Source organism: Chrysemys picta, chromosome 13 (genome assembly GCF_011386835.1).
Source record: "Chrysemys picta bellii isolate R12L10 chromosome 13, ASM1138683v2, whole genome shotgun sequence".
Taxonomy (NCBI): Eukaryota; Metazoa; Chordata; order Testudines; family Emydidae; genus Chrysemys; species Chrysemys picta.
The window spans coordinates 14,203,766-14,214,823 of NC_088803.1; the positions used below are offsets into that span (position 1 = coordinate 14,203,766).

An 11,058-nucleotide genomic window follows, 5' to 3' on the forward strand; every position below is an offset into this window, starting at 1 on the left:
AACGCCTTATTCAAGAATCCCTCCAATAATACTTCCAGTCCCAAAAGAAAGAAAGAAAGAAAGAAAGAAAGAAAGAAAGAAAGAAAGAAAGAAAGAAAGAAAGAAAGAAAGAAACTAGGATGCCTGTGCTACTATCCAAGCAACGCTCATTGCCCAGATGTGTGCGTTCTGTCACACTCCATCCATCCATTGCCTGTTGTTATCTGCCCTAGCATGTTGACTTGTCATGATCAGCTGAGTCAATAGGCTCTTAGAAGCAAAGACCATGTCTTTACTTCCATTGTAAATCACCATGAACCCCACCTAGCTCTCAATACATGGCTTAAAAAACAATGTGAGACAATATCATTATTATTTCTCTAATAAAATCAAGAAAGTCTCTCACCTGCCTTGAGAACAAAGGGCCATTTCTTCAGTGGCTCATCAGGCAGCTATAAGTATGAGCCAAAGAACATGTCTAGGGATACGAGCCCCTGTGGGTGATCTCACGGATCTCTGCAAACAACTGCAGCCACCCCAGGGCATTGTCCGCCTTGAACACCAGTGTGAATAGTGAGGATTTGTGAAGCTTAACATAACCAGCTAATATATCAGCACTCAAGTGAGTAACTCTTCCTCTAGCAGTTAGTCCCAGAGTTCTCCTGCCTGCTTCAGCATGGATCACACATTGCCCAAAAGAATAAGGGTTGCAGGATTGGGTCCTTAAGGGTGTGACAGGTTGGATCACAGAAACCCCCTTGGGGCTGCCACCTGATGTGCTAAGACTACCCGTGAGCCTGTTTCCCCTGGCAGCTTAGGACTTCAGTGCCCTGCCTGGTTTGAGCCAGACACGCTTATCTGCTGCAAACCCAGACCCAGGTCTGAACCACATCCCCCAACAGCTGCAGGCTTAACTGAAAACAGCTTAAGAAGTGTTCCTGTCTCTAACACTCAGATGCCCAGCACAAAGTGGGGTCCAAACCCCAAATAAATCCGTTTTACCCTATATAAAGCTTATAGAGGGTAAACTCATAAATTGTTCGCCCTCTATAATACTGATAGAGAAATATGCACAGCTGTTTGCTCCCCTCCCCCCCGGGAATTAATACATACTCTGTGTTAATTAATAAGTAAAAAGTGATTTTATTAAATACAAAAAGTAGGATTTAAGTGGTTCCAAGTAATAACAAACAGAACAAAGTGAATTACCAAGCAAAATAAAATAAAACATGCAAGTCTAAACCTAATACAGTAAGAAGCTGAATACAGATAAAATCTCACCCTCAGAGATGTTCCAATAAGCCTCTTTTACAGATTAGCCTCCTTCTAGTCTGGGTCCAGCAATCACTCACACCCCCATGATTACTGTCCTTTGTTCCAGTTTTTTTCAGGTATCCTTTGGGAGGTGGAGAGGCTATTTCTTGAGCCAGCTGAAGCCAAAACTGAGGGGTCTCCTAGGGGTTTAAATAGACTTTATCTTGTGGGTGGACACCCCTCCCTCCCCCTGTGTAGAATCCAGTTACAAAATGGAGTTTTGGAGTCACGGGGGCAAGTCACATGTCCATACATGACTGAGTTCCTTACCAGCCAAACCACATTCCTGGGAAAGCTCAGATATGGATTGGCGTCTCCAAGTTAATTGTTGGCTTAAGTGTTTCTTGATTGGGCACTTACTTTGTACATTCCTTTCTCAAGAAGCTGACCAAATGCTTTTCTAAGGCTACTTAAAATCAAGCAAGTACACAGCCAATATTCATAACTTTGAGTACAAAAATGACACATGCATACAAATAGGATGAATATATTCAGTAGATCATAACATTTACAGAGATATGTTACGTGGCATATGTAGCATAAAACATATTCCAGTCATGTCATATTTACATTCATAAGCATATTTCCATAAAGCCTTATGGGGTGCAATGTCACAAAGGGAATGTCTATATCGTAGATGGGAGCTAGCTTGGTTCCAGCTAGGGCACTAAAACTAGCAGTGTGTACATTGCAGAGACACAGGAGGTCAGCTGTGTTTGAGAGCCAGATCTGCTGCCTGAGACACAATGTCTACACTGCTAGTTTTAGCTCACCTGTGTCTAGTGCAAGTCTGTCTGTTCAGGCTGGGGGGCTCACATCCACCTGCAGTGTAAACCTAGCCCTAAGGGTCTTCTTCAATCCACTGGGTCGTCCACTGAGTTTTGCTTGCAAAAGTGGCATCCTCCTGAAGCCCTTACTCACACAGCTAGTAGTTACTCATGCAAGTGCTCATAGCAAAGCCAGCATGGTCACTAGAGTGAGTCATGGTTACTTATGTAAGGGTGGCAGGATCAGGCCCTCAGAGCGCAGAATCGGGCCCAGGTCAATTACACAGAATGAATTTGGAGCCGAACCCTGGATATGAAGCCAGCAGGAGCTGTGTGTGCTCAGCACCTCTCAGGAATGAGCGAACAAAGCTTGTGTTGAGTCTATGCATAAACCACCCCCTGAATTAATGTAATCTGGAGCTCTGAACTGGGCCAATTTGTCACCCACAAAGGGCCACATTATAGTTTGAAAACTGTGTGATTCATGCAAGACTTTTCTATCCAGTTGGTCAAGTTCCCATGGGCTGTGAGTGCCAGCACTTAGGAAACAGTGCGTTCTCAGACTGGCTGCCTTTCTGGAAGATGCTTTAGTCAAATGCAAGTTATTGGGATCAGTACAGGGGTAACCGGGTGAAATTATCCATCCTTTGCTATTTAAGAGGTCAGGCTAACTGATCTAATGGGTCTTTCCGGCCATCAAATCTATTAATCTATGAAAAAGCAGGAACAACTAAAATCTTAGGCGATTATTTCCAAAAGTGGTTTTCGGCTTTGGGCCTAAATTCCAGAGTTGCTGACCATTCCCAGATCATACTAAAGCCAATGGGAGCTGCAGCTTCTCAAAAGTTCCAAAAATAATTCAAGCCTGATGGCCAAAACTGTGCAGCCTGTCCACTAATTTGGGGTGCCTCCATTTTTTGGTGCCCAATTTGTGAGAACGGAGGCCATGGGCGGTGGGTATAATAGGCATGGGGAGGCTCTGCCACCCCCGGCGCTGCTGTAGCCACGTCCGCCAGACCACAGTTCCTGGGTTTGGTGATAAAGCTTTTGTTTTATTATGCCCTTTGCAGGTTCCGGAGTGGCTGAGGAGGCACATACCACTTCCTCAGCCGCCCTGGAACCTGCATGGGGCATATCAAAAGCATCTTCTAACAGACGCTTTGGCTTTTCCCCTGGGAGGGTTGGGTCCCAGGAGGGAAGGCACGGCATGGCTTCCACCAGCCTGGGGCTCCTCGTGGGGTGCTCAGGCCAGCCCGGGGCTCCTCCAGAATATGGACCCTGGACTTCAGAAAAGCAGACTTTGACTCCCTAAGGGAACTGATGGGCAGGATCCCCTGGGAGAATAACATGACGGGGAAAGGAGTCCAGGACAGCTGGCTGTATTTTAAAGAATCCTTATTGAGGTTGCAGGAACTAACCATCCCTATGTGTAGAAAGAATAGTAAATATGGCAGGTGACCAGCTTGGCTTCACAGTGAAATCCTTGCTGACCTTAAACACAAAAAAGAAACTTACAAGAAATGGAAGAATGGACAAATGACCAGGGAGGAGTATAAAAATATTGCTCAGGCATGCAGGAATGAAATCAGGAAGGCCAAATCACACTTGGAGTTGCAGCTAGCAAGGGATGTTAAGAGTAACAAGAAGCTTTTCTTCAGGTATGTTAGCAACAAGAAGAAGGTCAAGGAAAGTGTGGGCCCCATACTGAATGAGGGAGGCAACCTAGTGACAGAGGATGTGGAAAAAACTAATGTACCCACTGCTTTTTTTGCCTCTGTCTTCACAAACAAGGTCAGCTCCCAGACTGCTGCACTGAGCAGCACAGCACAAGGAGGAGGTGACCAGCCCTCTGTGGAGAAAGAAGTGGTTCGGGACTATTTAGAAAAACTGGACGAGCACAAGTCCATTGGGCCAGATGTGCTGCATCCGAGGGTGCTAAAAGAGTTGGCGGATGTGACTGCAGAGCCATTGGCCATTATCTTTGAAAACTCATGGCAATCGGGGGAGGTCCCAGATGACTGGAAAAAGGCTAATGTAGTGCCCATCTTTAAAAAAGAGAAGGAGGATCCAGGGAACTACAGGCCAGTCAGCCTCACCTCAGTCCCTGGAAAAATCATGAAGCAGGTCCTCAAGGAATCAATTCTGAAGCACTTAGAGCAGAGGAAAGTGATCAGGAACAGTCAGCATGGATTCACCAAGGGCAAATCATCCCTGGCTTACCTTATTGCCTTCTATGATGAGATAACTGGGTCTGTGGTTGAGGGGTAAGCAGTGGACTTTAGCAAATCTTTTGATACAGTCTCCCCCAGTATTCTTGCCGGCAAGTTAAAGAAGTATGGGCTGGATGAATGGACTATAAGGTGGATAGAAAGCTGGCTAGATCGTTAGGCTCAACAGGTAGTGATCAATGGCTCCATGTCTGGTTGGCAGCCGGTATCAAGCAGAGTGCCCCAAGGGTCGGTCCTGGGGCCGGTTTTGTTCAATATCTTCATTAATGATCTGGAAGATGGCATTGACTGCACCCTCAGCAAGTTTGCAGATGACACTAAACTGGGAGGAGTGGTAGATATGCTGGAGGGTAGGGATAGGATACAGAGGGACCTAGACAAATTAGAGGATTGGGCCAAAAGAAATCTGATGAGGTTCAACAAGGACAAGTGAAGAGTCCTCCACTTAAGACGGAAGAATCCCATGCACTGCTACAGACTAGGGACCAAATGGCTAGGCAGCAGTTCTGCAGAAAAGGACCTAGGGGTTACAGTGGACAAGAAGCTGGATATGAGTCAACAGTGTGCCCTTGTTGCCAAGAAAGCTAACGGCATTTGGGATCTATAAGTAGGGGCATTGCCAGCAGATCGAGGAACATGATCATTCCCCTCTATTTGACATTGGTGAGGCCTGATCTGGAGTACTGTGTCTAGTTTTGGGCCCCACACTACAGGAAGGATGTGGAAAAATTGGAAAGAGTCCAGAGGAGGGAACAAAAATGTTTAGGGGGCTGGAGCACATGACTTATGAGGAGAGGAACTGGGATTGTTTAGTCTGTGGAAGAGAAGAATGAGGGGGGATCTGATAGATGATTTCAACTAGGAGGGTGGTGAAGCACTGGAATAGGTTACCTAGGAAGGTGATGGAATCTCCTTCCTTAGAGGTTTTTAAGATCAGGCTTGACAAAGCCCTGGCTGGGATGATTTAGTTGGGGATTGGTCCTGCTTTGAGCAGGGGGTTGGACTAGATGACCACCTGAGGTCCCTTCTAACCCTAATATTCTATGATTTTATGATTCTATGAGTTTGGGAGCGCTCAGAACTTCGGCCAGCATGGGGATCCTCCAGCCGAGGCCCGGAGCGCTCAGGAATTCAGCCAACTCGGGGCTCCTCCAGCCAAGGCGGGGGGTACTCAGGGCTTCGGCCAACCTGGGGGCGGAGTCGGGGTCTAGCATCCCCAAAGGGGGGCTCCACCCGCTGCCCATGTTGTCAGAATTTGGTGCGTGACTGTCCTTTTGTGCTGCCTTTTGCAGTGCCCTGGTCCATGACAGGGCCTCTGTGCACTATGGCAACAATAATACTGTTGCCTCTTTCCGACCCAAGCAGCTAGTCATAGTTCGGGACCCTGGAGACGTTCCCAGCTGGAAGCAGAAGCCAATGGAGGATGGTGTTCACTCAGATGCAGTCTTGTTTATTTACAAGGGATGTACCAAGTCCTCCTTCTCCAAACACAGGAGGAGCTAGGAACAAAAGGAGCAGTTCCTCAGCTCATGGCCCCAAGCCTCTCTATCCAACGGATCCACAAGCTCTCTTCAGATTTTGCTGAGGTTCTTGTCTGGTCTCATTTTCTGTGTGTTCTCTCACAGACCCGGTCACGATATGCAGTAGAATCCTGAATGTCCACATGGTGCTACTTTCTGGGCAGAGCTTGGTGGCCTCTTGTCTCTTACAACTATCTTAAACGAAGGGCTCATTGACACATCAGTTTGAATGAGGTTTCACTCAACCTGTAACAAGTTTTCACCCAGCTCATAGCAATATAGTAAGAGTAACTGTACTTAGCAGGGGTGCTGTACTGCTGGATGTATCTTTTTGATGGATGTAAAATGAAGTCCTGGCCACTTGCTCTCATTAATACGCTCAGTAATGGACTAAATACAGCATATAAAGGATTATTTTTTAATGCTGGTCCCCCAAGGCATGTACTTAAGTTAAGAAAAATGATTATAATGCACAACATTGTAATGATTCCCTTTGGAAGAGATTTTCACTTCCTGTCTCCTATAAAAAGAATAGGAAAAGGGTAACATCATTTCTGGTGCTGCTTTTCCAGAATGACACATGTTCTGGTCAGTGGCTGGTCTCCTTCCAACCAAACTCTGGACCAGTTGAAAAAAGACTTGATGAACTAAAGACAGAGATGAATTGACACAATACCATCGGCTGCTATCTGCTTCATGACCCAAACAAGGGTGACAATCCTACATTCCTGGTGCAGGAGAAAGGTAACATTTATGGTATATGAAACTACAATAATTTCCTTCGCCCTTCAGGCTTCCATGGTGCACTGCAAACACATAGTGAGACAGAGGGTAAAATATTCAAAAGTACCTAAGTCCCTTCATCAGGAGGTTCCTAAGTGAATAAGGTGTTTTTGAAAATGGGACTTAGGAGCTTTAAAACATTTTAACCAGAACCCCTTACCACTCTATAGGTGATGGGATGGATCACTTGATGATTGCCTTTCTGTTCATTCCCTCTGAAGCACCTGGCATTGGCCAGTGTCAAAAGTACAGTGTCAGGATACTGGGCTAGATGGACCCTTGGTCTGACCCACTATGGCCTTTCTTATGTTCTTATGTTCTTATCTGTAAATGCAAAAAAAAAATTAATTGGATAAGGCCAAGATTTTCAGACTTGACTCATGATTTTGTAAGCCTCCTTTTTTCAGTGCCCAACAGGAGACATTTTAAAAGGGCTTGATTTTCAAAAAGGGCTGAGTGCCCACCCTCTGAAAATCACTAGTCACTTGTTACTTGGCGTAAATTATTCAGTGAAGAACAGCAACATTTGCTGACAGGTTTCAGAGTGGTAGCCGTGTTAGTCTGTATTAGCAAAAACAAAACCAACGTCGTTTTTGTTTTAACATTTGCTGAAGAATTTTTGTGACCAAAGAGCGTCCAACCAGCTCTGTTTGTAACTGTGGTTGTTGCATTTGCTGTATATCGTTGAGAAGTCTTTTTCCAGTTTTCTGCTCTGTGTGGCTCTTTCAGGGAGTAGTGTGGCTAGGGATTGTAGTGTGGCCATGTGGATAGTCTTTAAAGAAGCATGGATGCCAGTGATAGGAAAAAAACCTACTGGGCTATTATTTGTCAAATAAATATTTGCCAGGATTTTAGGGGGGCCAGTCTGAGACACTTTAAAAGGGCCTGATTTCCAGAAAGAGCTGAGAACTTATTTTACATCTAAACAGAGAGGCCTGGTTGATTGTAGCTTTATATCTATATCTTTCTGCTTCCTTCTGTGAGAGGCAGAAAGAAGCAGAACGCAAGAGAGGCAGAGGTTAACATAGCCTTGGGGTAAAACCAAGAGACAGAGCTACTTTTGAGCACAGGACCCAATGGAAAGGCAGACTTGGATTGCTGAATGAGGAAAGTCCCCTCTGCACATTCTTTGTAAATAAACAGGATTCCCTACAAACATCTCTGACTTTTATCATTGATCTCTGCTACCTGTGCCGGACAATGGTGTTTAAATTTATTTCCCCATGTTGACTGCTGAAGCCTCCCTGCCCCACTTGTGCTAAAGATTTCCCCCTGGCCTAGTGAAGACCCTTCACATTGTAAACTGTCCAGGGAAAGGACTTGGTTCATCGCTGTGTCTTGTACTTAATAAATAACAAAAGTGAGGCACAGAGAGGTTAAGGGACATACTCAAGGTCACCAGCAAGTCAGAGGCAAAGGCCAAAATTGAGCCTTTTGATAGGAGAGGCCTATCCTGGCACACAGTCCCATGCTTTTACCTTGACATAGTGTTACCAGTTATTATCCACGGTGTCCCGAATCCTCAGGGTTCATAGCAAAGTTTGTGCCTGGAGTTGGACCACAATTTGCTGAATGACCAGTTTTCCTCTCAGTTTGCTGATTCAACAAAATGCAAATGTTTTATGGGAACATACTGATTTTGGCACATTTTTATGACAAATCAGTGCAGTATTTTATTTCTGTAACTTCAAAGCATGTCAATTCGACTATCATCTCAAGTTTAATAGACTAGAACTGAACCAAGTAGAAATGATAAAGTAAAAAAGGAAGTGCTTTATCGTTATCCCAACAAAGCACGTCAACATTTTGATAAGGTTCTTTAGCTGTCTCCAAAATGAAATTTGTCAGAATTTTGCTGGCAATGTTGCTGCTTCATTATGATCTGGGATGAAAGGCAATTTCAGAATGTCAGGATTACACATGGAATGGAAATTCTGAGTTTTGACCAGGTCACATTGTTGAAAGAAGAGAAATAAATGAAGCACAGCTTCAAGATACTTCTTCTTATTCACAATGGAGGTGGAGGGCCAGTACTTTTGCTTTATCTTGCTAAACCCCATTGCTCTTCCAGACATAGGATAGAACCCATGAATCTTGATGCTAAGACTCCCTTCTCTAGCCCACTAGACCCCAGGCCTTTCTCAGAGCTAAGATAAAACCCAGGAGTCTGGGCCTCCATTGCTCTAACCACTGGACCCCACTCCTCTCCTTCACTGCTGTAATCACTAGACAGCACTATTTCCCACAAGGACATATAGCTGCAGGCTTTTATGGATAGTTTTTTCATTGTTTCATAATTGTCTGCCGACTCTCTTTCCCCCAGACTCTCCCTATGAAGGAGACAGGCAGTGGAATCCTCACCACCATCTCCCACATCCTCCTTCTGGGATTTGGGAACGTCAAGGAACTGTGGATCCTACTCTTTACTGGCTTCCTAGCTGTCTATATCATATCCATGGCCGCCAACCTCCTCCTGGTGGTGCTGGTGGTGCTGGACCCCCATCTCCAGACCCCTATGTATTTCTTCCTCTCCAGCCTCTCCTGCCTGGTGATTGTCTCCAGCTCCAACATCTCCCCTGTGATGCTCACTGGTCTCCAGACAGGAGATGTGATGATAGCTCTTGGCGGCTGCCTTGCGCAGCTTTATCTCTTCGGCACCGTGGCCACCGTAGAGTACTTCCTGCTGGCAGCCATGTCTTATGACTGGTATTTGGCCGTGTGCCGCCCACTCCACTATCCTTCCCTCATGGACGGCAGGGTCTGCAGGCAGCTGGTGGTTGGGTCCTGTGTGGGTAGGTTCTTGTTCATGGGGATTTTGTCACTGTCGCTTATAGTCTTGAGCTTCTGCGGGCCCTGCGAGATAGACCACTATTTCTGTGATTTCCAGCCCCTCCTGGAGCTCTCCTGCACCAACACCTCCATGGTCCAGATGGTCACGTTCTTCCTGTCTTTCATCCCAGCCTCCCCATTCCTCCTGACAGTCGCTTCTTACGTTTGCTGTGCTGTGCTGAGGGTCCCCTTTGCCTCGGGGAGACACAAAGCCTTCTCCACCTGCTCCTCCCACCTCACCGTGGTGATACTGTTCTACAGAACGCTGGTGGCCATGTACATGTCCCCCAGGGACGGCACGGGGCTGAACCCCAGCAAGGCACTCTCCCTGCTCTACACAGTGCTCACCCCACTCCTCAATCCCCTCGTCTACAGCCTGAGGAACCAGGAGGTGAGCAAGGCCTGCGGGAGAGTTGCCAGGATGGTCTCATTGGGGGATTATGCCACCGGACGGTCTCCATTTCATGGCCCACCCAATAGTTGCTAATGCATGAGAGAGGCTTGGGGACACCACTACTGGGAATTCTAACAGGCTTCATTATCCTCATTCTACTGCTCCCTGATCATCATCCTCTGGGCCCTACTGACCCTGTAGGACTGCAATAGTCATTGCTGGTCTGTGCTAGCTCCTGCTTCTCTCCATTGTCCACAGCTGTGATCAGAGCTGTTGGGCTCTGATTGCTTCTACCAACCTATGTTTGTAGCACCGGAGCCACCAAGTTCACTAGATCCATTGCTCCCTTCCAAAATCTGGATGCCAGCTGGAAGCAGTTGAATTTCTTCCATTCAGATAGGCAGAGGGTGAACAGCGCAGCATTCCCATTCATAGTGCATCCAAGCAGGAACCTACTGTAATCCACTGCTCATGCATCCATTATGAGGTGCTTCATACCCCAAAAGGGGCATGTTTAGGTGTGCAGGAGGTATAGGTAGGACTTCCCCAGTCCTGCGTATTCGCAAGCAGTGGTAGGAAAGGCCCGTACAGGCCAAGCTGATCTTCCGCTGTAGATGTAGAAATTGCTGCTGTGCCTGATTATTTCCCCAATGCCCTTAGAAGAATTTGTCCTTCACAAGCACATGTCAAAATTCGAGCTGGTTGAAACATTTCTGATGGGCTATTTCACTGTAATCCTCAGGAGTGTCAATTCTGATAAACATTTATTTAAAAAAAAAAAGTTTTGCAATTTGTTTTATTTTATATTCTACTCTAAATTCGCCTCTGTGTTCCATTGACCTGAAACAAAGTTATTTCAAAAATTTCATTTGGCAGGAAACATCAAATTTCGATGGTTTGTTCCAATGCAAAACAAAAGCAGATTTCAAAATCACAGAACTTCACGCAAAATGGAAATGCCAGGCATAGGCACTGACTTTTATTTTTCCCTGTGGGTGCTCCACCCCCACTCCACCCTGAGGTCCCGCCCCCACTCCACTCGATCAGCTGTTTGGTGGCACCACCGATTAGCTGTGATTTTTCTTCCATTGGTGCTCCAGCCCCGAAGAACCCATGGAGTCGGCACTTATGATTCCAGGTCTTGCACAGACTAGTCAGAATGCTTTAAATTGTCATCTGATTTTGGTTATCTTCTTTTTTTGAGTGCTGAAACTTGCACTGAAACTGTACACGTTCACCATCTT

The 11,058-nt window shown here is 46.0% G+C and overlaps 1 protein-coding gene across 1 annotated transcript; it reads left to right on the forward strand.

Moving 5' to 3' along the window:
* Positions 1–8,923: 8,923 nt before the first annotated feature.
* On the forward strand, positions 8,924–9,907 carry LOC101944368 (olfactory receptor 5B21-like). The gene has a single exon (XM_005313800.2). It carries the CDS (start codon positions 8,924–8,926, stop codon positions 9,905–9,907), a length of 984 nt encoding a protein of 327 aa, XP_005313857.2.
* Positions 9,908–11,058: the final 1,151 nt, after the last annotated feature.

Coding starts and splice junctions, on each gene's coding strand:
- LOC101944368 (XM_005313800.2), top strand. CDS start 8,924: ATGAAGGAGACAGGCAGTGGAATCCTCACCACCATCTCCCACATCCTC.